This window comes from Xiphias gladius, chromosome 14 (genome assembly GCF_016859285.1).
Source record: "Xiphias gladius isolate SHS-SW01 ecotype Sanya breed wild chromosome 14, ASM1685928v1, whole genome shotgun sequence".
Lineage (NCBI taxonomy): Eukaryota > Metazoa > Chordata > Actinopteri > Istiophoriformes > Xiphiidae > Xiphias > Xiphias gladius.
Window position 1 is genome coordinate 26,775,665 of NC_053413.1, and position 26,615 is coordinate 26,802,279.

The 26,615-nt window shown below is 45.1% G+C and overlaps 1 protein-coding gene and 1 long non-coding RNA gene across 3 annotated transcripts in view; one reads left to right on the forward strand and one right to left on the reverse strand.

The window, feature by feature from the left end:
- The window catches only part of adcy8 (adenylate cyclase 8 (brain)), a 91,429-nt gene that overhangs the window by 34,965 nt on the left and 29,849 nt on the right, over nucleotides 1-26,615 (reverse strand). For both annotated transcript variants that reach the window (XM_040144482.1, XM_040144481.1), the window contains exons 2-7: nucleotides 22,951-23,100; nucleotides 16,200-16,330; nucleotides 13,817-13,928; nucleotides 12,480-12,607; nucleotides 6,320-6,478; nucleotides 3,628-3,898 (exon numbers count right to left, since the gene is read on the reverse strand). In XM_040144482.1, coding sequence (XP_040000416.1) covers nucleotides 3,628-3,898; nucleotides 6,320-6,478; nucleotides 12,480-12,607; nucleotides 13,817-13,928; nucleotides 16,200-16,330; nucleotides 22,951-23,100 — 951 coding nt within the window. The remainder of the gene's footprint in view (nucleotides 1-3,627; nucleotides 3,899-6,319; nucleotides 6,479-12,479; nucleotides 12,608-13,816; nucleotides 13,929-16,199; nucleotides 16,331-22,950; nucleotides 23,101-26,615) is intronic.
- LOC120799362 lies at nucleotides 15,088-16,661 on the forward strand. Its single transcript, XR_005708822.1, has 2 exons — nucleotides 15,088-15,288; nucleotides 16,589-16,661. It is a non-coding gene; the product is annotated as an uncharacterized LOC120799362 (long non-coding RNA).

Here is a 26,615-nt window from a genome sequence, read left to right on the forward strand (position 1 = left end):
TAGTCATCTGTGGGTTAAAGTTAATCTGTTTGTGCTTATAAGCAAGTTTTTTCAGAGTCTTTTCTTTTGATAAATGAATAGCTCACACTCTCCAATATTCCCCCCACAGACATGAGTTATATTTCCAGAGTCTTCAGGTGAATTGGGGGCATTTCATCGTCTTTTGCAGGTGGACAGTTTCACGACCTCAGCGTCCATGAGACCCGTAAGCTCAAAAAACGAAGCATCCAAAGGGCTACTCTTCCAAATCACTGAACATACCAGGATCTCCTCACTCCTCCGGGTCCTGCTCCCATGAGTCATATCTCTCTAACCATCTCCGGTATCTCCTTGAAACAACCTGCCAGCGTGTCTACTATGAAATGTGGAGCTACACGAGCTCCCTCCCTCCGGCGAGAGTTTTTGAAACAGTTCTGACGAGATCTGGTGGAGCAAAACAGCCCGGAGGGGAGACAGCAGGTTGTAGAGAGAGTCGGTTCTGGCGGAGGAACACTGAGTCCCGGCCAGGCAGCGTGTTTTCGGCGCTGGGTGTCCTCAAGCAGCGCAGGACGCAACAGCTCGTCCCCTCAGAACCATCTGGGGATGCAAATGTGGCCTGAATATGCAGCTTTATCCCCCTCCCGCCGGAGCCAGTACGTCTGATGACATGTCTGTGAGCGAGGGGACAGCAGATACCTCCGTGTGGGAGTCTGTGAGTGACCTGTGGCTGTGTGGGCTTGGTTCCACCATTTTTCTGATAACGACTCCCAGGACAGTGAATAAATAAAGCCGACCCCGTCCCTGGCTGAACTTTGTCAGCCTCTCATCCACTTTAAGACAATCTTTTTATATTGCATTGTTTTAGTTTTATGTCTTGTCTTAATGCCTTTATGTCTTAGGTAAAACACTGTCGTTAAAAGGTGCTTTAGAAATAAATTTGCCTTGCCTTGTCACAATTTCCTTCACATCCATCTATTTCATTATTTTTGTATGTCCGACAGTCGCGAGTAAGTGAGATTTAATTGCACAGAAAAATTCCAGGTCCAAAGTCGTGAACTCTGCCGCAGCAAAAGACAAAAGAAAGACATAAAATACAGACAAACAACAAGAGTAATAAATGAAATAAAGCGGATTTTTAAAGGAGTTCGCTGTGTCTGCAAAGCTTTAGTCCAATGGGAGAAAGTTCCAAATTTCAAAGGCACAGTCTCCTTTAGTTTGAAGTCTGGAGTGAAGAACAACCAACAAACCCTGATCAGACCTCAGAGACCTGCCGGTGACGCAAGGCTTCAGTAGATCTCTAGATCTAGACTGGTGCCTACCTGACGAGCTCTAAAAAGGGACTAAGAATCTCGAATGGGATTCTGAATTTGGTGCATAGCAAGGGTCCAAAAAGATCTGAGTTACGTGAGTCTCAGAGTCCTGGACCAGTTGTAAACCAATGATGTCTTTTTAAAAATTTTAGACATAGACAAGAAATGTAGGGGGAAAGAGACACACAGAAAGAGAGAGAGAGAGAGAGAGAGGAGGTATGACGGACAACAACCTAACTGAACCAGGGACACTGCAGTTAAATGGTATGTTTCTTAACATAAGTAAAAAAGAGTTACAGTAGTGTCAGTGAGATAAAATAAAAGCCTTGAATAATCATCTCCAGCTTAGTTTGAGCCTAACTGGGCAAATCAAACTCTTCATAAGGTTGACAAGAAACATGCCTGGTCAAAATTCACACCGAAGATTCTGAGTGTGGGTTTAAAAAGAAAAAGAAAAGGGATCAAGGTTTTTTCCTTCTCTTTAGGGCCTAAAAAAGTAGGAAGGGGGCCCAGAGGAGGACCACTATTTTATCAGCTGTAGAAAATAAACAGCCATCTAATCTCTAATAGCATTCAGGATGGAACAGAAGATGAATCAGAATGAAGGGAATTAATCAGGGGAAAAAACCAAACAATTTTGATAATCAATTAATCGTTTAAGTCCATTTTCAGGAAAAACTGACAAACATTCTTCGCTTCGAGCTCCTCAAATGTGAGTATTTGCTCATTTTCCGTGTTTTACACTGAAGTAGATTAAATACCTTTGGATTTCAGACAGTTGGTTGAACAAAAAAACAAACAAACAAGCGAACAAAAAGAAGCTATTTAAAGATGACACCGAGGGTTCTGGGAAATTATGACGGGCATTTTTCTTTCATTTCTGATGTTTCACAGACCGAATGACTAATCGATTAATCGGGAAAATAATCTGCAGATTAATCGATTATGAAAATAACTGCTAGTTGCAATCTTAGTAGAGTTCAATATTATCTTCATATCAGTGATTAGCTGTGACTTTACACCCTGAAGGTGAAATGCAAAATAACACCACTCTTTGAATTTTTTGCTTCTCCCATACGAACCGTGTCCCAACATTTGCCCCAACGTCCGAAGAGCTAAACCCAAAAAGAGTTGGCCGTGCTTGAATTTCCACTTTCAGCTGCTGACAGCTTCACGTCCCACAGTCATCCCGTTCTTCACACTGGACGCTCAGCGCTCACTTCATCAGACTGGACTGTAAACGAATAGCACGCAGAGTCCCCCCCAAGGGCCAACATGATAGAAAATATAATTCATGGGGAGACGTAAAGTAGTTTGCTAAGTTGTGCGCTTGGTTTGCCAATGTAACGGGAAAAACTCATCTGGTGGAGCACTCTGTTAAGATGATCTGAAGACCTAAGCCGTAGAAATCAAAAAGAAGTCAAAATCGATACAAACCCGAGGAGACAATCGGACCCGATCCAAAATACGGTGGACCACAACGCAGACCCGGGAAGAGAGAGAAGAGCAACACTAGAGAAGAGCAGCAATACGTGTCTCTCTGTCTCCCTTCAGAAAAAAAAGAAAAGGAATTCTATCTCTTTTCCACCTGGTGACCGATTAATGGCTCCGAAAAGCAAACTTAAGGTGCAAATATAAATATAAAACATGGGGCTACAATTAAACAGAAAATCTGAAATATCGCTTGAATGGCTGCGAATTTTGAGGAACAGATCAAACCCAGACCTTCTACACACTGGGCTTCAAAAAAAAAAAAAAAAAAAAAAATGAAACCATCTCAGATAAAAACCCCCGAAATGTAAACATGATGCCTCCTGGGGGGCGGACAGGGACGCAGACAAATAAAGAAGGGATGAGGAAGACGTTTAAGTGGGACACACAGGGAGAGGTTCGTCATCCTCACGAACACAGTGACGCGTTGCCACGGAAACACAATCTCCCCGCCATCCACTCGTTCCCGGGAAAACAAAAGAAAAGACAAAACGACCGACAAACAGGCGAGACAACTGAGAAGATCCCGTGCACTGCAAAAAACATCCATCTTAACAAACCAGCTCTCCCCACAGTGAGGATCAAAGGCTGATGTTACAAAGCCTACAAAGATTATTAGACCCGTTTCAATTTGGTGCCAGGGTTTGACCAACAGCTAAGAAATCCTGGTAGGCGTGAAATTTTAACACACTTCCTCCCTGAAATGCAGGTTTTTTACCCCCTACGTTTGAGCAAAGATAAAAGTTTAATCCCCAATTGCAGAACAAGTCTGTGATTAAGATAGACGTTCTTTCAGTGCGATAAAGCGCACAACATGGCCTGAATTACAAGCCGCGGCGGGACTTACATTCTGCTTCCCCACGATGTTGTCGAAGGGAAGCTCGGGGCTCCAGGATGCCTCGTTGAAGGTGGCGCTGCTGGCCCGGCGGTCGGCCGAGCTGGCCGCCTCCTTCATGATGTCCTCCGGCAGGGTGAGCAGGCTCTCCTCCGGCTGCTTGATAAGGTACGTCTCGATGTTGTGGCGGCGGAGGAAGTCGTTGCGGTCCTTCCCGTGGCCCTCCTCCACCTCATAGTCACCGTTTAAACAGTCCAAAGCGGCTTTGGAGATGTGGATTCGCCTGGAAAAGGGCAGGAAACGTCCAGTCACATTTATTTCCTCAGTTTTGAAAAATCCTACTCTAAAGCTGACACAAGCCAACGGCTGATAAGAATATCTGGCTCTTTAGCTGGTGGATGTCCTACTTTTTACACCAGATGGTCTCTATGTGTGTCTCTCTGCTGTTTGGTGCTGAGCAGATCTTGTAAAGAGCTCGTTTGCTGAAGTCAGCCGCCCGCTGCTGCTGCTGCTGCTGCTGCTGCTGCTGGGAACACCGAGACTGAACCAGCGTGTAAATGTGACATTACCCCAAAAAGCAGGAGCCAAAAGAGGCTAAAAAGCTCCACGGAGAGCACAGAGCCGCAAAGATGGTGGGAGTTTTTCCCCACGCGTGAGGTCAGAAAAAAAAGCAAACAACGAAATGAAAAGAAGGGGACAGAAAGACACAGAATGAAGAAATGTTTTATTATTATACCACAGCGTGGGGAAAATCCATATATCTGGTATCTTGAAGATATTTAGAGCCGATTTCATGGCTTATTACGCAGATTTAAATGTGGCGTAGAAGCATTATCACATCTCTTTAATTGGAAAACAGTTTTAGAGAGCCGAGATACGGGACCCTGCTCTGTTGTGTGCGTTTGTGTGTCCGTCGGTGTGTTTTCGCGGAGCCACACAGTCAGACGACCTCTGGCTGCAAGCGGCGCCTATAGTGGATCAAACATATTCTTGAGGGACTTTTTTTTTACCATAGACAAGAGTTGTGAGACTCTCAGTCTCTCCTCATTTCGAACACGAGGGGCAGCTGGATGAGAAGTGAGAGTTTAAACCGACGTAAAGTGAGCTAGTGGTGTTCTTCCGCCACGAGCCTCCAGAACAGCCTGGCCTGCTCTTTTTCGTAGCTTCTCCGAGTTCGTGGAACCGATTCTTCCAAGAGACATTCGCCCATTTGGCGCTCTGATGAAGGTGCTGGAGAGCGCTCGCTCCAAAATCTGCCACGGGGGTGTTCAGCTGCGCGGAGATCTGGAGACACAGCACCGTTTTCAGACCCGTCAAACATCTCAGTGTGGAAACGTCAGCATGCGTTACGCCTCTACGCTCTCTCATCCAGGTTTTTCCTTTATTACCCATCTGTTCCCAGGTCGGAGGATTTAAGTCACTGCAGTTGTTTTTCTTCAGAAGCAAATCCTCCCCTGAAGTTCACAAATATACGCCGTGGGAGGTCAGTAACAAAGCCGGCAGGTTTGTATCCAAGAGTCCGGCGGGTGATGTAAGTGAGCGAGACCACCTTCAGTCGGAGGAGAGCAGCCAATCAGTGAAAGGTGCAGGTGTGACGTGACCGCGTGTCACTGAACCCGAAGGTCAGGTCCATTTTGTTCCGGCACTTACTAGACGGCGTCCAATGCGTTGGATGAGATGGAACCATAAATCATCGGACTCTCGGAGATCCTCTGTCCGTGTCTGCGTTATGCAACGGAGTCCAACACGGAGCAGGGGTCAGGGCCGCGGCGGGGCTCTACAACAGATGCCGGCAGGGTACTTAAAAGCAGCGGTTGGAGAACTAATCCCAGCCTGCCTCTCCGGGCCAACCCGAAACATCAGAGTGAAGAAACAGAAAATACTTTAAATCAGCGACAGCAAAACATCCCATTACCATGCGCTAAACCGCCCCCCTAACAAACACAAATTTATTCCCGTACTTCCGAAGGAAACTGCACATCTGCACATCTCCCCAGACTTTTATTCTGAAGACATTACCTCACTAAAATGTCCACAGATAGACATTGCAGCTTTTCTCGGTTGGGCTCCGAGGCAGAAACGTCTTTTGCTGCAAGAGACCATTTATCTATTCTTATTTCCTCACTTAATTTGCAGCCAAACCTGCTTGTTTACCAGCTGAGCTGCATCAGCTCTCGCGCAGAGAACGACTCGATCTGAGGTTGGATGAGAACACAGGACTATTTATCAGAATCAGTGGAATCAGCGGGACCGCTGACCCTCCACGTTATTACTCGGTATCAGTCTGCCTGCTGACAAGTTTACTGTGACACAAAAAAAGTCACAAAAACGTTGTGTTTTCAACCAAATAACAACCAAAACGTGCGTCTCAAAAAACCACACAACAAAAAAAAAACATTTCAAAAGCAGCAAAAAAGAACGAGCCACAAAAAAAGTGACAAAACCCTGTAATACAAATACTTTAAACCATAAACAGGAGCTCAAAAACGCTTATATTGTGTTTATTTACTCACTACTTATCTATTGCAGTATCACAGTTTAATACAGATAAGAATGGAATCACTCGACCGGGGGGTGTGTTGGGTCTGGTGGTCTAAAGACACAAACCTCACTTCCTGTTACCCCTTGGTTTTGACACTAGTGAAAACACACAAGACGAGCATCGGCAAAACAAAACCCTTACTGGTGTGTCTCGTTTACTCACCCTGGGATCCCTCCAGACTCCAGCTTGTTGGCGATGTCCACGTCCCAGGACCAGACGTCGAACTGCCACTTCCTGAGACCCAACACGCCGCACAGCACCGAGCCCGAGTGGATCCCGATGCGCATGTCGATGTCGTGTTTCGTGCGCGATCTTACGTATCTGGAAGAAAAACCCAGTTTCAGATTTTAAAGAGCAGCCCAACGATCGGGAGGATCCAGGAGGCTCTAACTGGACGGACGTACGGGACCACCGGACATCTGGACATGCTTGAGAGGAAAGTACAGTACGTGGGCTAACTTTCTACCCACACATGTGCACTCATGGTGAGCCATTTGAGGTCTAGTGCCTTGCTCAAGGCCTCGTGGACGAGAAGCCTCGGCTACAGCTTTATTATGATCGATTATTCACAATAAATACGTAAGAAAGGTTATAAAAACCAAAACCCTGTCTATAGGCTGTTATTTAATTATTAAATTGTTCTTCAGATTGAGGGAAGATAATGATGAATGTTCAGATATGCCGTCGTATTACTTCGCGTCGGTGTGCACAGTACAGTGTCGGTGTGCATGAATTCAACAAATGAATATGCTTGAAATTGGCCCCTGGCGAAACAGGACAGATAACGCTGACAGACCAGCGCCGTTCGTAAATCCACCCCGGAATGAGCACAATGCATTTCACGCGTATCAGCGAGCCCAGAAAAGACGGCGGAAGACGTTTTCAGCAGACTTGTCGCAGCCGTTAATACATTTCTTTCTCATTTCATACTTTCTTATCCCGGAGGGCAATAAAAGACGGACAAACTGTTAAAGTCTGTGAAGAGCAGACAGGGCGGTCACGCCCATTCCCGCCTCCCGGTCTCATTTCACGCTTCATAAAAGCGGTGATGGATGCAAGGTGAAAGGCATCCTGGGAGTTTGTGACAGGTGCTTAAAGTCAGTCTACCGCTGAACGAATCCCGGGGCTGGGATTTAACGCAAACTCGCTGCAGACAGTCGTGATGATGACGACGGCGATGGCGGCTGTGAGGCAATCGTCTGCGGAGCCGGCGGGGAAGCTCTTCGGAGGTCGGAGGTCAGAGGTCAGAGACACAGCGGCGCCCCTGCAGACTCTTTATGGATTCAGTGGTCGTGGCAGCTTTAATTATTTACTCTGCTGCAGATACACAGTTCACGTGTATCGGATACTGAGCGTATCTGCGTTTATCCCTCACACACTGTGCCCTGCTGACGAGAATTTACACTCGTCACGACTGAAGTGTGATTGATACTATTCTTAGGTTTTGGCGACTCAAAGCAGCTGGTCAGGGAAAAAACGGAGAACTCAGCAGTGACGTGAGACAGCACGTCGACTTTAATCAGTCGGAATTTATTCACTAAGTCCGTGTTCATTGCACTTTGTCCTATTTTCTTTTTGACGGTGACGAACGGTCTTTGTTTCGTCATATTTCAACCTTTTTTTTTGTTTCTTTGGAAAATGTGCATAAAACACACGTGGACGGAAACACGGTTACTCACCACTCTGCTGCTCTCACTTTCTCTTTTCTAACAGAAATACTGTTCCTGCCCATTAATTACAGCCAAGACAAGGTGCTGGTCCCGGGCGGCGACGCCAGGTATACTGAAGAGCAGATGACCGCAGATTAAGCTCCAGTGATTTTAGTTCTAATGATTTTAGTCAGAGCGCCGGCGATAAAATCATTAGCGTGGCGCTTGTGTCAGCTTCTCTTCCACACACACACTCATTAACACCAGTCACTTCTATTTCAGTGTTTTTGTTCCCTGTTAAGCCGCCGTCTATAAAACACTTCCTGCGGATGTTTCATTCTAAAAGCCCACAAAGAAATGGTTTCTGCTAAGGGCAAAAAGCATCGACGGGACGTTGAAACAGGAGCCGCTCAGAGGAGGAGAAGGAGGTGAAGATTTTTAAAATGATCACTTGAATTTATCTTTTGGGTTAAAAGTGAAGATGAGTCTTAATCATACAGCACAGCATGTCTCACCGGCTCGGAACGTGTGTTTGAGCCTCGTGATGTGCGCTGGACTGATGGAAACCGGGCTTGTTGGGTTTTTGTGCGCACTCATAATTAGCTCACCTCTTGTAATCCTGAACATCATCATCAAAAGAATTTAAAATGAGGTGTATGAAAGGAGAAAGCACATCCAGTAAATGCAGGTTTTTAAACCGGCACAAAGGCAGCTATTAACCTGCATGTATGAACACAAACGAGTGCTACACGAGAGTAAGAATTATATTATGTAACAACAGAATTGGCTGCCTGAGCTGTGGGTCACTGACACCAAAGTGTTCGGTGAAGCAGACAAAACCTGTGTGAATAAAAACCGAGACGTTCACAGCTACTGGTTTGTGTTGATTTTCCATGACGACAGCAGAGACCGATAGTGGTAAACGCCAGTGCGGGGACCGAGCGACATGTGAGCAGCAGCCTGTCGACACAGTGACCTGTCTTAGCAGGTCACGAGTAGCACAAAAAAAATCCTGTTTTTTAAGCCACGAATCACAGATCTGATTTTTATTTCAGACGTCCCAGCATGTTGAACTCGGATTCTCTCAGGGTGCTGCTGTGTTCGCCTCATGCAGGAATGTTTTCGTATGCGCTTTTCCTAAACCTGGTTTCCCCCTTTTTTCTGTGAGGTTTTCCCGTACAAGTGTTCAAAGTCGGATCCGAAACAAAACTCAGTCCCCGTCGAGCTCCGGTGGAATCAGACCACTGAAGCCTCAGATTAGCTTCGGATAAACTACTGCATCAAGGTGAGGACTGGGAATTGTCCCCCATCACTTACATTAAAAGGACACTGGGAAGTGGCGTTCTAATGGCCAGTTTGGACCGTTTTCATATGGACTCCTGACTATTGCTTTAAGACAGACTTGAAAAATTGCGAACCTATCCTTTAAGACATCACGACTTCAGGTCAATTGAGTGTTTTTAGGAAAAACGAAAAAAAACCATCCGTACATCACACGTGACAGGTCTGAGCCCCTCGTGGATTTTGCTCAGAGCAAAGAGAAAACCGGCGAAGGCCACACATTTGTCTTACACAATCCGTACACTGCAGTTTACACGTTCCATAGCTGAAAAAGGAGCATACAGGAGACACAGATGGTCTGCCAGTACTCTGAATAATCTTTGGCTAGAAAACGTGAAGCACCCAGCGAAACGCACCCAATCACGATCATTAGTTGTCCCCTCTGTGGTACCACCGCAACCCCTTTTTTAACATCAGCAACCTCAGCAAATTTTCAGGGGAAGAACTCCGCTTTCGGCTCTACTGCATACATAACCCAGAACCTTTCAGTCTTCCTGAGAAGCTAGAACATGTCTTCCTATGCACACACTGGTGCACCAGATAGAGTTGGGCCAGAGGAAACATTTTCAAACCGGTTTGATATTAAGCCAAACACCGGACCGGACCGGTGTACCAAACGTTACCACTAGGGGCTGCACTTGACCGAGCAGAGAGCCCACGAATGAGAGTGTGGCGACTCCAGTCCGCTTGGCGGTGGTAGTGCACCTCTAAGCTGGTTCCTTAACCGCCAATAAAAACTAAATAAGACGAAGAAGCAGAGCGTGAAGCGGCACCACAACCAGCAGGACGACCGGGTGACACATCGTGTTTTTATTTCTCGCAACAACCATTCTACTAAACTTTTCTTCTTCCAAAAATCAAAATAACGAATAAAATAAGACTTCGGCCTTGTGCCGCCTGGGAAAGGGCTTGAAATTTAGATGTATTACCACCTTCAGCCGCGTCGTGACGCCGTCGGCACGGGCGATGCTGATGGAGGCTAATTTTTTAACGTGCCAGAACCTGTCGGTTCAGCAGTTTAAGCTCCTAGACCGGGCCGGGACCGTCGACCCGAGCAGCTCATTATTGTAACGTTTAAAGAATAAACAATAATTATCTTGCATTATATATATAGATACACAAACACAGAGAACAGATTAATAATAAAACTGTTCTGATGATTGGGTCTAGTTTTTCCACTATCTGAGCCTCTGTGCCCCTTTTTAATTCTGGTGGATGGCTGGTGATCATCTGCCCTTTCTTTCTCAGCAAAGGTCTCCTAACCTTAATCCATCCTGTCACTTCAGCCCACAGGTTTACCTTCTCATATGCTGTGAAGCACATACGGGCAAACAGTTACGTGTCCAACAGCAGGACGCAAGACCGCTGGAAAAAGAGACAATTCTTGCGCCGGTCAGATATCTTCTTCTGCTCACGGGGGAGACGGTGCAAAAGGGTTGCAGCATCCAGAGAGGTTGCCTGTACTCTGCTCGCCATATTGACATAATAGTATACGGCGCAAATCTCACAGCTTATCCATCGCTAATCCGTTCTTTTTCCTCCAAACATCAGTCCTCCTCTGATGTGATGGGGCCAAAATGTTACAGCGGCAAAGGAGATAATCGAAATGAAAAAGATGCCTTCGGCTTTAAAAGCACAAACTCCAGGGTCTGTGAGCCTTTTCAGAAGTGTCAGCCGAGTAACGATGTGCGTTGCAAGCGAGGGACTGGAGACTTTATTTCTGCTGCACGCCTCCCTTTCTCACATGATCTGAAGATTACACGGTCAGTTATGCACCAGGATTCGTGAGCTTATTCGATCTGGTAGACCCTATTGTGTAGTTTCAAAAATACGATCCATTGCTAAAAATAGCCGCTCTCCCGTCTCGGCGATGCATGGACGTGTGATACGGTCGAACCCTGTAATTGCGTGCATCATTTGTTACTGATATTCTGCAGAAACGCAGCCGAAGGGCAAATTCTTGCAAATGCAAATATTGCAGGGAGCTTCCTTCAGATCACAGACGTGCTGCACTGAGTACCGTGAGAAACGAGATAGAAGAATCTATAGATAACAGCACCGTCTAATTCAACATATTTGCAGGAAAGAGCTGCAATTGGACAAAAGTTCAATAATGTTGTGGTTGTAATCTTGAGCTTCACACAAAGAGATAAACTGCAAAACGAAAAGCAAAGTGAAACCATGTTTCATGCGCCGGGCGCGTCGCACGGAGCGACTGTGCTTCACTTGAAGCGTCGTTACGCCTGGGAAACTGGCTGACGCGATTCTCATCAAACGTCTCACACACTCTTTGTAGACTCTTAACCTACTGTAGTCAATTCTGAACACACAGCCATCGCGCATCCACGTTGCTAAGATCAGCATGACTCGCTCTACCCACTGACGGCAGTTCGAACAAAGCAAAGATGAAAGTCTGGAAATCCACTGAGAAATCATAGAAGACAAAGATCCTCACAACTTCAGTGGAAACAGGAAATGTCACTGCAGGATGACTGTTGTGGTGCAGATGCACCAAACTTTATTCCTTTATTCCCTTTGCCTTTATTTGCCTCGTCGTTCTGTACAAAAGGTACCGACACGGAACCGGGGGGCACCGCTGTTCCGGCAATAAGCCGGCAGCGGAGGTGGTCACGGAGCCGGATCGACGTCTGTGTCATGGCGGGACGGACGCCCGCGCTGTTGCGTTACGCCGATTCCCAACTGGACGCCATGTGGACGAGCGAGCGAGATTGTTTCAGCGGTTCCCAGTGAAGATGTCCCAACCTGCAAAAGTTTCGCGCACTTGCTCCACCTCCGACCTATTTTCATAACATGTTTTAGATTTAAATCTGTGAATATAAAGCTGGGTAGTAGCTAGCTGTTCGCCACAGTGTCATTCTTACATTAACTGACAGTTGAGTAATACCACTCTTTATTACAGCCTATGCAATGAGCCTATATAAAATATAACATTGTACAAATCACAAAAAAATAATCATTCTAGCTCTGGAAATGATTAAAACCTACTCATTATCAGAGGGGGGAAAGCGGCGCCAAAGAAACAGCTCGTCCCCTCCTTTCGCATCCCCCTCATCACGCTCGTAGTGTATCCGGACAACTTTCCGCGCTCCGTCCGTCAGAGTTTGCTCACTCGCTGTATGTTAGCATTGGTGTTACACGTCCCGCCTCAGATTCAGGTACGCCAGCACGCTACCTAAAGTCACACACTGGGGCGGCATTACGCCGGCTTTGTTTTGGTTCGGTGTAAACGAGCAAAACCGAAATAGCGAGAGGTCTTACCGTCTTACCGGCCATAAAAGAGGCTATAGAGACAGCGTGCAAGAAGACAGTACCTGATGGTTTTGATCATGCTGAGGCCCATCTCCACACAGCAGTGGGCATGGTCCTGTCTGGGCTCGGGTAGACCAGACACGCAGTAATAACAGTCTCCCAGGATCTTTATTCGTAGACAGTGGTGCTCCTGCAACAGAACCAAAATCAGATCAGTCAACAGGCAAACAGATGACACTCTAAATTAAATGAACCTTACAACAGAAGAATACCAGTAATAAAATACACCATATGTGATCTAAAATAGAAAAACTAGAGAGAAATGTAAGTGGCAAATAAAAAGAAAATACACCGGTGAAAGCAATTTCCATATCAGGTCGGTTCTGCACGAACGCGCTGACTGTTAAATCCTGACTGACCGAGCGTGACAGCCTGAAATGCCCTTCAATCTAATCTCAGGCAAAACATACAAGTCTTACACAGCGAATCCATTATTCAATCTGCTGTTTTGAAAAAAAAAAAAATTTATTCTGCTCCTGGCATCTTTATTTAGCAGCCCTGAGAGGCCGCCACAGAGAAGAAGAACTCCTCCAAAAAAAGTCAGCCAGGCACTCAGACCAGGGTTTGTTTCGACAGACTTCATTTTCTCTAAGACATGCAAAACAAAGAGTGTAGAGAGCAAACTCTGGGGTTTAATCACGATCTGTCTAAAGATGGAACACCATATGCATCAACCGTTGACAGACAGAAATTATTACTTCAATATGTAACTTTTAGCATCTCTGTAAAAAATAAAAAAAAAAATCAACCTGATTCAATAATTTCCCTAAAGGTTTGGAGGGTTTCTGTTAAAAGCTTGTAGCTGGTCAATGTGGATTCATGTCACTTACAGAGGATTCCAATGGTAGTATCAAGGCTTCAATAGAAACCTTATTATATATAGCCTTAAACTCCCAACTCTTCAGTTGGCACTGCTAATTACACATCCCTTTCAAATGGACACTTGAATGTCCTGGAGAACTGTTATTTCCTGCGAAACACACACATGAAAAATGAAAGACACTGACAACCTACTGGGTCGTTTCAGTACGAGGACGTGATCGTCCATCCGTGTGACGGGTATGACAGTAAGCCCTGTAAGCTTCAAGCAATCTGTGGCAGGCTATGGACGGTCGAACCGTCTCCATGAACCTTCTCCCACAAAAACTTGTCACCATTGGAATCCGTTGTAACTCACATGAACCTGAACCGGCCACAGTTGTTCTTTGTAACGCTTTGATGGTTAAAAGTTACATTTGGGGTGAGAAACTCAGAACAAAGTTGAGTAATGAAGGTTTAAAAAACAAAAAAAAACGAAACACTGATACATGCATCCGGAGTCAAAGGCGAAATGGCTTACGTGTGCGAGGCGGTCAAAGCGTGCAAAGAGTTCATTCAACATTCGCACCAGCTCCTGCGCCGACAGCGTCGTGGAGAGGTTTGTGAAGCCTTTAACATCTGCGAAAAGAATGCTGAATAAAATACGGAAATGTCACTTTAATATCCAGAATCGGGTCTTTCAAGCCATTTCAATACTTACAATACTTAATGATGTTTAAATGTTGTGTTTTCCCTCTACAACTGGACATGAAAATCTGTGAAACTTCCCTTTCAATCAGCTGGTTCCGGTATATCTTCCAAAATTCCAGCAGATTTAAGCGACCGATGATTGAATTCAGGTTTGAAACGTGACCAACTGTAACCTCACGGAGATGAACTTCACTAATGAGAAAATTATCTGCAGTTCTGAAAAAGCTCCCCTGACAAATTACGACGCCGAGCCTGAACTGAGACTTGCAGTGGTATCAGCCAGAGTCCGGTAATCAGACCCGATGCCTATCGAGTTCTACCGGGACTGAAGCACAAATTTAAACAAGCCTGTTGAAAAGCCACACTGGTGGGGATCTGACTTCTCATTTGATCAGTCCTGTGTTGGAGCAGCTTCCCGGGAACCAGGCTCGGATGTTTAAGAAGAGGCCGGATTTTACTGTAGTGCCGGTGGACACCACTGAGCCAACATAGTCCCACAACCGTTCGTAAGATGAGCATGATATTCTCAAAATATGTGAAGATCGTGTTGCAGATACTAGTGTTAGATTCAAGGGTAGGTTTAGGATTTGGTCGGTTTCAGACAAGTAAATTTAGTTGATGTTCAGTAGGGAAGACAAATGATTACTGTAGGTTAAAATGTGAAACTGCATCGGAAACACATGCAGAAAAATACACTACGTGATTAGGATATAAACCGTTCTCAAAGCAGAGAGTTTGACTTGTAATAGCAGAAAAAGCACAGGTGGAACTGATAACACTAATGGTGGCTCCGCCCCCTACGAACAGGTGAACCCACACAGGTGTTTTCAGTTATTTGGGGTTGATTAGAGCTCTTCTCAAGACTGTGTGGGACTCAGACTTGGGCTTGACTGACACCCTCGTGTTCCGCTTCATCGCCGGCATCGTGTTTTGTGATTTGCGTATTTTTGGTCTGTTTTTTTTTTTTTTTTTCCAGGTTCGGGCAAGATCCCTTAGATCTAGTCAAGGGAGACATTAGTCCAACAACTTAAAACCATATTGTATCGACAGCGGTGTTTTTCCAGCAGTGTGTGTTTGTCCCTTTCCTGTTTCAGCGTGACCATGCCCCTGCCCACAAAGCCAAGTCCATAGACAAATGTCTTTTCTAGGTTGGCGTGGAAGAACCTGACTGGCCCGACCTTAACCCCATCCACCCACTGAACTGGAACACCAACTGTGAGCCCATTAGCGTGTAAGCGATTAGCTCGCCAGCCGCTGCGATTCGCCGGCTATCCCTGAGAGCAGTCCCGTATGTCAGCGCAGGTAGGAAACGAGAAATCTACATTTTCTAGGGGGCTGCTAACACGAAGCTTTCTCACCACCATCTTTTTTGCAGCTCTGAACAGCTCCTCCATTTCTTTTGTGCAATGCTTTGTAGATCCATCAGCATCACACACAAGAAATTTCCAAAAATCAAGCATTTTTTGGCATTTTTTATGCTAAATACTCAAACCCTGCTTAGAATTTGCATATAGTATGGAAATGGGACGCGGATGTTATTTTTATGTTTCCTCCAGTGAAAAGAGCAGCAGGGATTTGAATTAGATTTAAACTGGATTTAGGAATTAATAAAATCATTTGGTAAGAAAAAAGTAATGTGTGTAGAGAAATACTCGGTACAGTTTGGGAATAAACCTTTGTTGTAGGGGTTACAGCAGGAATGGCACAGGTGGAACTAATAACCTGAGCAATGGCTCTCTCTCATTCAGATGCTCGGTAAACTGTCAACGTAGCTCCGCCAACCCTCAACCAGTTCAGGGGTCTAACCCGCCGGTACACCTGAGAACACCTGAGTGGGTGATTGTACCCAGTTTAACCTGTGGCCAAGTTTCACTGGAACGTAAACTGGCAACAGAGCCCTGCAGTTAGACATGCCCGCAGCAGCGGTATCCTACGTTTGATGTGTCTCAACATGGTTGATGATGAGAGGCACCTGCCAGTCACCTCGCGTTTGCCGCGGCTGTGATTTCATGTCAAACTATCTGCTCCGAACTCACTTTTTTCCTTCGTGATGAAATACAGTTTCACAGAGACACTTTGAAAGCTTGTGAAAGTTTTCACAAACATGCTGCGATATCTCGCCCGACCCCCCGACAGCCGTTAAGGTGCTGGTGAGCGGGACACTTCCCTCCAAAAGGCTGAATAAAAAATGAAACCGGAGCTGCGGCCCTCACCTGACATTCTCGTAGCGGTGGATGTAGATTCTGTGAAACTGGTGTTGGAGGTGTTCGTCCTCTACATTTGTCATGTCGTTGATCATTTCCAAAACTACAAAACGTGGCAGGACTGACAACACCAGTCTCTCCTGTGGGGGAGAAAAATGAATCCTATTAGTACTTTGAGACAACTTGGCTATTCTGCAATAATCTTATCAACTCATTTTGTGTGTTTACAAGGTTGGAAAAGTCGTATCTTACACAGTAGGTATATGATTTATAAAAACTGAATGAATTTCCTATTGTGGAGAGAGATTTTCTATCACAAGTTAATGTTTCCAATACAGATCAACACCAGGTATTTTCTAGGATAAAGTGTAATCTGCCCTGTTCTTCTTCTTTCACAGTGACACCTCGAGAAGAAACAAGCTGAAATCATCCTACTGCACTGACAGATTTTTTTGCTTGTTTTTAAAAAAACAAAAATATGCAAAGGTTTACAGATAAAATCCATTGAAAATACGTCTGAATTAGTGTTTAAATTCAAAAACCATAATTTTCAAGAGCTACGTCTTCTACAATGAATAAGAAAACATCAAGATTAAGGGCAAAGAGGAATTAAATGGATACACAAGTCAAAAAGTATTTAACAGGAAAACACAAGTGAAAAAACAACTTACATAAAGCTCTGTCTGTAAGAAATAAATTAAAAGATAACTTTGACTCTGCCAGCCTAAGCTTCTCGAGCTGGATCCTGCAAAGCCTGCAGGCCTCCAGAAACAACACAAGCTACCGAATTTGCCTCGTGGTTTTTGTACCGACGCAGCGCCACCTTTCCGGGGCAGACACGGATTCAGAGGGGGATGCGGCGCTGGGGTCTCTGGGACGTGCGCTGGTGCCAAGCGGCTGCCTCCTTCAGATACTGAATACATTAAAACCAAGACTCAAGTTTCTCCACCCAGGAATCGTGTAAGGTTATGTCAGCAGAGAACAAAAACCCGGCTGGTCTCTGATACTCGACAGTAACAGAAGGACAAAGGGACAAGTCTAAGAACAAAAAGGATCCACACAGGTTAGTTGGCCCCGTACCGCGTCCTGAAACCTACTCGTCTTAAAACAAGGGGGTTGGGGTCAGATTAGTCCATAGTTTTCTAAAGAAAACAAACTTGCTTCAAGAATTTTCCACAGTCGTTTTCTTGACATTAGAGCAGTGATCTCTGCCTCATTCTGTCTCTCAACAAGAAGCTGATGATCATTTTGATTTTGGATTTTTCAATTTGATTTAAATTCCAGTGGAGATTCCAATTTTTGCTGATTCTTACTAACATTTGCTGAAGAATAAGTCTGGTAATACTTTTCTTCTCACCAACGAAACCCATGCGCGGAGCCAAACCGACGATGGATGTGAGCTAAGGAACCACAGTGAGGACTTAACTGTCTTTTCCTTTGGATTCGTGATCTCTTTATGTCTGGCTTCTTTTTTCATTCCTCTGCTCCGTGTGACTTGTCTTTTGTGTGGGGAAAAAAAAGGGAAAATGTAAAAGCTATTAGTTATTATAAAGCTGTGAGCTAAAACTTGGCCCTGCACGATCACCGCTACTTTGTGAACGTTTGTACCCTCGATGTGAATACGACTTCTTCCCCGTTTCCCCGAGCGCAGTGCGGTTTTCCGACAAACACTAAACGTCCGACCTGCTGTGGACCCAGTGAAGCCGCGTGACGCCGTCTGAGAGCTCTGGAGAGGCTCTTCAAACCTCGAGCACGAGTGAAGTGAGGGAGAGAGAGAGACGGAGAGAGCGAGGGGGGGAGGGCGAGAGGGAGAGAGGACGGAGGGACATGAGGGGAAGAGACAGAGGAAACAGCGAAAAGAGGAAATCCTCCTCTCCGGTCAGTCTTCGCCATCACAAATACACGTCTATCTGAAGGACTGTTTCAACACACACGGCCACACCCGTGGAACCAGGTCTGGGCTGCGGCTGCTTCAAGTCCACAGCTGGAAGGTGTGAATGGAAAACGCAGATGTCGCAGCTACAGTCAAAGGTGTCTGGCGGCTTGTGATGCTGTGGATGGAGGACCCGAAGCTGACTGGAGGGCAGCTCCACTGAGGACGTGACCGTCAGCTGCAGGTGTAAAATGCATGAAACGTGTCGGGAGAGCAGGTGTTCCTGTTTGTTCCAGCACTCGCCGCCTCCACGCTGCCTGCTGCACTCAGCCCGGCTCTTTGTTATCCTGGTATCTGTGCTGGAAAGCGGAGCAGCGCATCCCCATATTAAGGTCTAGACAGACAAACATTTCAGTGGAGCGTTGCTAATTCTTCGGCTGCTGCGTCGCAACCAAACGCTCCAGGGTTTGGCGGGGGGGGGGGTCACTGTAAGAAATGTTGATGTCAGAATCCGGCCCGAAAGCTGGAACCTCGGAGGAGCTCAGTTTCCTTCTCTTTCCAGCCTCGGAGCCTCAGAGCTCAGTGCTGTGATGCTTCTGCGCTTCAACACAGAGTCGCCTGTCAATATAAATGTGTCTGTGTTTACATGGAAACTTTTGATTCCTCTGATGATCACGTCAGGAGCTTTGTCTGAATATAAATGACGTATAAAAGGCCTGCCTTTCACAGTCCAGTCAGATGAACATTCCTGACGTAAAGTCCATCTTTCTACAACAGCTGTATCCATTCTTTATAACATCTATACCCTGAACTCCACCAGCAGCTCGACTTCCTCCTTCCAGCAGCTTTACTTAACATTCACAAGGAAACTGAATCCCTGAATTTTATGCCTTCACGTTTCCCATGAAAGTCACGGTGGAGTGAGGGTGGATCAAACTTTAAAACTGATCAATTTAAACTCTCAGAATGCATTAATAGTGTATTTTGTTGACATTCATATCTTAAAGCTACCTCCATCTTTTATTTTATTGGCTTTCCTTCCTATTTCCTGCCTCGGTGTCAGTGTGTCACTGAGCTCTTTTTATGAACGAGCTTGCACCACGTCATCAATCAGTGACTGATTTGTTTTATAGAACTAAGGAATAAAGAATCATCGGCTTATTTACAAAAGTCTCCTCAGATAAAATGGCAATAGATTAATACCAGAGGAGTAAACAAATCTCACTCAAAGCCAACCTCCGTCTCAGCTGAGCATTTTTTGCAGTGTGGACGGTTAACGGGGGCTGCCCTGTGTGTTTGCTCCACTGGACATGGTCTCTGGGTTGGACAGCTGAGAGCCAGCGGACTCTGCGTCGGATTAGCTTTGAAAGTCATTAGCGCAGATTGATTTCAGCCAGGGGCTGAAGCCCTCCAGCGGCTCACTGACAACGTCTATCTTCAGTCAGATTGGGTTAAAGGCTCGCTAGAAAACCCTTTGTTCCTTTATCCTGCTTTTATTGTCGCTTCTGGTGGGTTTTCAGTTTAAAGTCAGCAAAAAAAGAGCTTTAAGGTCATAATCTGTGCTTCTGGACTCAACTGCATCCTTGCTCTCAAGAGTGACTGTTTTATATTCACATTTTGTGCATTTAGACGATCATCTCATAACTAACCAAGTTGCTGCTTTTGGTAGAAACACTAAAATTTCCAAAATAAGGCTTTTCAAGATTGAAAAAAAATGTTTTTTGTTTTTCTTACTTCAAGAAAAATGAATCATCTAAGCTCAGTCTCTTCCGATGGCTAAAAACCTTTTCTGTAGTAGAAGTGATTCCAACAGATGGATTATGAACGCTGTGTCACACACATGAAGAGTTTTACCACATCTGGTCAAATACAGTTAATTGTCTTTAGCATCAGTCTGATTACTTTGCGTCTTATTTTGCACACAATGTGCCACTAAGTATAAGGACTGAGTCCTGGTAGCATCCCTCTAGAAGACAGTGGCTGCAGTGACTTAGAGTTAGAGCTCCGCTACATAATCTAAAATCAATATTATGATAACCTGTTAACTGTTAACATTTATCTTAATAACAGTAAATGTAATGATACTATTTTTTTATACACTAGTACATGACATTTCATTCTCATGTTGGCTAACCTTTTTATGTTGGTGGGTTGAACGTCTGGTTAGATGTCACCAGAAATATGTAGATATTCTCAATTTAATTATATTGGATACTGATGGTTGATTGAAAACTACACTGAGAGTAAATATGGTTATAAAGATATTCATAATGTTTGTAATTGGCCAGCATGGTGCTTGGCTAACCTCAAAGCTGCAATAATTGTTTTGTTTGGCCACTTGGGGGCAGCACAAGCTATAAACAATACTGACTGAATTATTACCTTTTAAATAGATATGGCTAACATGTTAGCTAGCAGCTGCGTATTTACACATCAAGCAGACACAGTGGAACATTATCGTGCCGTTGAAGCTGTGTTTGTGTCCACCTGATGAATCTAATTCCGGTATTCTCTCTCTTTTAGCTCCATTTTTGGTCTCCACCAGCTCCTGAGGGATACATCAGGCTCTTGAGCTGCTAAATGCTCCACTGTCTTTACTGGCTGGTCTCTGACTAAGTCTGTCTGCTGTTGTGTGTATCTGCTCCTGCTCGAAATGACTCTGTGAGAGCAGTGAGTGTGAACCAAAACAGTACAGTTGCGAGTCATAAAACCAAAACAATGAGCTGAAAGACACTGAAACACTCCGTAGAGCTGACAGGAGCGTCAGAGTCGGGCCACTACGAGTATCCACCTTCACATAACACACAGTTATTTGATGCATTTTTATAATAAAAATATCAATGAGAGCAGCTTCAGTAGCCTTTGTCTGCTTTCTATTTGCAGTTCCTGCCCAGACTCTGTCCTCAGATCACCGTGACACATAAAAAAGAAATTCACCAGAGTACTGAGATGACACACACATAGAGGGAGGCTCTCTGTTCTTACAACAGGTTGACAGAAATACCAGGCAACGATCAGTTCACATTAAGGCGATCTGCCCCTCCCCGCTCCATTACAACCATCCCGGAGCTTATCAGTGTCGAACCTTTCCAGGAAACACGACCCTATAAAAGCTTTCTGTGGCTTCTCAGAGCCTCACTGTCCACTCCAGCGCGTAAACAAAGCTGTGTCACTGTGTTGGTGTGTGTGTGTGTGTGTGTGTCTACTGCTCTCCTGCACAGTTTGTGTGACAGCACTGGATCGATGCGGCGTCCATGTTACTCTCCTCTCAACGGGCTCATTAGCCGAGCTGCTAACATTCGGTTCTGTCAACTCATCTATGAATCAGTTTGCTTTCTTTATCAAACCTCACACTGACCTTCATCACCGGACAACGGGAATTAAAAACAGATCCTTCTATTCTGGGCTGCCGTGGTGGTCCAGCGATGGGTGAAGGTCATCTCGAGATCACTGCTCGATATCTCTTGAAGTGTTCAGAACAAACCCAAGAATCGACGTTTACAGTCCAAACCAAAAACGCGCCACCCCAAGACAACTGTGTCAAAACACTCTCTTCCTCCACCATTAACAGTCTAGTCTGCTGCTGCAAGTTTTCAGCCCGACCATCATGATGAAGTGACCAGTTGACTGACAGTAACTATAAAGACACGGCTTATAAAAAGAGTAGTTTATGAAGCTCAAAACACCTGTAGTGTAAGGAGCAACTTGATTGGGAGACCTACGCATTTAGGCTGCGGCTTTCATCAGGGTCATCGTACAACACATTATAGAGAACATTTCAATAAAACGAATAAAAAGCAAATTTAAGAAATACAAAATGAAAGGTTGGTAAAAGTATATGAAGGATTATTAAACATGTAAAGACAAATGCAGTACATACCCAAACACAGATGGCCTGGGTAAATGCTCATGTGTCTTCAGGCCAATCACATTCCCAAACTGGCAGAGAGGTAGTGGGTGTGCACAGTAATGGAAATGGCTGACACCATATTTGGTTTTTTAAGCACAGGAAGTGCACCTATAGCACGTCACCTGAGTTTGTATAGAGGATGTCTTTACTTAAAATGGGCCTATTCAGTGTGGCATACTTTAAAAACACTTTACACATTTATTTATATATAAAGCACATTATACAGACATAAATATCGAGATTGCATAAGGCTGCACCTTGGAAGTAGGTGAAGTTGTGACAGAAATCCCTGCGCTGTTTCTACAGCATGTTGATGTTAAGCAGGCATAATGTTTACCACGATCACTGTGCTAGTTAAGCATGTTAGCATGGTAACATTAGCACTAAGTACGGCTGGGGCTGATGGGAATGTTTTGCATTAGTTGTGCAGGTATTTAGTCACAAAGACATGATGACAAGATGATGTCACTATGAAAAGTCATGGGGGATAAACTTCTTCAAAATCGTCCTCTGGGGACATGAAGGTTCTAACGAAATTTCACAGCAATCCATCTAAAGAGTGGACGACATTTAAAAATCATGGCGGCGCTGGAGGAAAACTCGGGTTTTCATTGGACGCCCTGGATATCTGTACCGAATTCTGTGCCAGTCCATCCAGTGAATGTTGAGATATTTCACAGGAAAAGTGGAAATTTTAAGTTTCATACGTTCAAGCTTTGAAGTTTCCAGTCTAAACACGGTGGCAGCTCCTGTGAACACGCACAGGTATACGTCGATGCTGCGGCGATTTGCAGAAAAACGGGAAATGTAGAAAATCACTAGCTGATCACCAAAAAATGCAGAAATAAAAGACAACATTTCTTCACAAAAATGACTAATGCATCGTATACAGCATCACAAACAATGTACAGGCATTGCAAACAGTTTTGACTTTGTGTGAGGCTGCGTTTTTGTCTTGCATCAGGTTGTGGACTCACCTGTCTCTGGTTTTCTGTCTCGAGTCGCAGTCGAGCCTCGATGCAGCGCCGCGTCTCCAGAAAGGCCTGACGCTGAGCCCGGTCGGACAGGTAACTGATGAATATCCCAGCAGTGTTCATACACATGAACAGCACAGCCTGAGCCGCAACCTGAAACACGCAGAGAGAGAGAGGAGGAGATCACAGTTTGATCTTAAAAACCTCGGAGAAAAACGCTGACTCTTCTTATATCTTCGCTTGCTGCCGAGCGCACAGCAAACAAACTACGTGCACATACTGCAGCGATAAAACTGTGCCCACATAAATGTGTAACTCTGGTCTGGGACAGAGGTTTTCATAGTCTGACACTTACGTTCCCCCTCAGACTTGGGTAACTGGCACCATTAAAAGTACGCCGGATTGGGTATTAGCAGTTCCTGTTTGCAGTGTACCCATGGATGTACAGACGACCATCACTGGATAAATCTGATACCGAAGAAAACGTAAAAACGTGATGATTCTCTGGCAAGTTCTGCAGTTATAAGAAGCCATCTTTCTTTCTCTGATTCCTAGGCAGATTTACGTACGTTTGTTTGCTGTGGACATCAGACATAATGATATCCACATGAACTAGAAGTCACACTGAGTACAAGATTACAAGTTTTGATGCAGATCTCTGCTCCAGGGAGTCTGCAGATATCGGAGAGTTACATATAAAACACTTTTACATCTCTGAAATACCAAATAAAACATTTAAGGCTCTAAGACTAGAACTTTTCTCTATAAAAAAAAATATGAATAATGAATAGCAAAAATAGTTATTTGTTTTGTCCCTATGTTTGCCTGGGGTTGTTTTCTGTATATCTGTTGGTTGTTTGTGTTTGACCCATTGACTTTATATAAATATGGACGACGCGTCTCTGCTTCCTCCCACCGTACAAAAGTGACGCCAAAGTATCCCAGGCAGGGACGCTGCCATCTTGCCCCGGTGACGTCCTTTGGAGCCAGAATCTACGCTGTAGCGATCGACGGGTCGAACCGCCGCAATCGAGGTCCCGCCCATACACCCGCCCGACTCAATCGCGAGCACACGCAGAGCTGTCAATCGTGACGCCACACCCCCTTTTTTAATAGCATCAAATAACTAAAAAGAAAAATGAACGTCAGCAAATCATGAACTAAAAGGACTGAAACCATCGTCGGGAAGAACTTACTTGACGTGTACTCAGATTTTTTAGTTTGGTCCATGTGTCATCCGCTAAGATGGGAGGGGGGTGGTTATGACCTATACTGCAGCCAGCCACCAGGGGGCGATGGAGATGTTTTGGCTTCACTGCCAGCCAACGTTGTCGGCTAGCATTACCATGGAGAACCAATGTGGTAACCACCATGACTGAATATTGTGCGAAGAGAGCGTCTATCTGTTGATCTCATGACTTCCTGCCTCCATTACTTTAGATGTATAGACTTTTTTAAAATAAACGGTAACATCCTGATACTTCACGACAGGATGCAACGTGAAAGGACTGGGCGTTCAACGCGGTGCCGTCTGACGGCCGACATCCATTTTTAGCATGATAGCTGAATAAAAGATCCTTCTGTTTAATGTGTTCGCTTGTGAGCTGCTTCATTTATCCACAGATGATTTGTTGAACGTGTGGCCCATCCCTCAGCACACGCTTACACGCCCAGAATTAAAGCAAACGGTAGCAGCGGCTACGTTTTGCAGCAGCATTAATCACGTTTCTGTTTTTTTAAATTTGGCCGATTCAAGTATGTTAGCAGAAGCAGATGATTAAGGCACAATTAGCCACATCTGTTCAATGAGAGGGAAAACGTTGAATGAATAAATAAAATATTCAAAAACATCCATAATTCAGTATTCATCGCTCCCCATAATAAACCTCCCCGGACAAAGTTTCGATAACAGTTCATAATTATTATTTTTAATGGTTTAACAATTGCTACTTTAGGACTTGCTACCAGTTAAATACCATGATTTCACCATAAAAAAAGAGAAAGGTGACCTTCCCCTGAACTAAAAATGAGTCCTCCAGTTAAAATCTTTATTCCGTTTTCATTCCACACATGCAGTTTACTGCAATCTTCATCTTTGACTGAGAGACGTGAACAAGAAAGAGAGAGAGAGAGAGTTGTTGGCAAATGAATCAATTAGAGAGCAGGATGGCATTTTGTGAAGTAATACGAGGCCACAAATTATTCAACCGAGGGAACAAAACAAGTATTCCGAGTGCACAATTTAGTCATTTAGAGTGTTATTTGTATACTGACGGCACAAATGACCAATTTGAGGGTTTGAGCCTTTACCATCCTCAGCAGATTCCTCCTTTATAGGCTGTTAAAATTTCACAAACAGAGGGCCCAGAAACCGGCTCTGTAACATCTCAACAAAACACATCAGTGACTCAGAAAAACACGGCTGCCCTCCTTAATTCACCGAGAGATGACTTTATAGCGAACGAAGGCTTTCATCAGCCGTGATGCTGTAGAGGGGAGAGCAGCCCGGCCTGCCTAACCACCCGAAAGCAGAGCTGATGTAACACTGCAGCTCCACCGTCCTCCTCGGCCGCACGGGGGATTTCACCGCCGCCGCCGCTCGGCTGGCTGCCTCCTGCCCGCCGGAGCTGTACGTGACGCAAGTGTTAAAGCAGTCTGGCTGAGAGTCCAACTCGTCCCGCAGAGGGAAAACCCTCCACTGCTTCCACCTTCCTGCTTCACACACGCACCGAGTCTGCCCTTCAGACCGGCCTAGGATGATAAACTGGACTCTTTGTGAGCCAAAACAGTCAAGAGCGAAACGGTGTTTATCTGTAATGCTCTCATGGGATGAAGCTTGCGTGTGTGTGTGTGTGTGTGTGTATGGGGAGTAATTACACAGACTAGACACAGACAAGTCTGGACAGGTCCTGAGCATCTGCTACCACCATGTACAGTATCTCTGTGTGTTTCAAAAGTTCACTGAGGACAGTTTTTAATGCTCAAAATGAGCAGGCTGTGCTGTGTCTGCAGAGAGCTGATAAGGTTGTTGATCAACGGGGAGGAGGAGATTCATCTTCTGACCTGTACAGGCGGGGCTGGGTTACCAGCTGGGCAAAATGGGAAACCTGCCCCAGGGTCCCAGAACTCCAGGGTCCGTCTGGGAATGTGGGAATGTGCGCCGCTAAAGCACAGAATGATCTGACACGATAATAAGGCCTTAAGGTGGTGGGGTGCCTGTGTCATGGTTTTCTGTGCGTGCCTCCGTTGATTCCGTTTTGCTTTTAAATGTTGCATATTCCTAAATGTGTGTGTCTTTCCCGAAAGCAAACCTGGGACAGGCAGCGAATCAGTACAGAGAGCGGGAGAGACAACGGCTAACGGGGCAGCAGCAGCTTCTGTCTCTCTGCTGACGGCTGATGGGACCCCTGCCGTCCTGAGGAAATCAGTGGAAATTGACGTTCCAATTGGATCACCAACACCACGGGGGAAGCTTTGAGTTTGCGTCACCTGGGGAACAGGGGAAATAATAAATACAGGCCTGTCTCGGAAAAATAAAGACCCGGTTCTCTCTGCCACTGAGGCCAGGAAGTGAAAAAAGAGTCGAGTATGAGTGGAGCTTTGCTTAGAATTGGCCAATGTCAAGGAAATTTTAAGCCCCAGTAAGACCAGTAAAGGTGTGAAGTATC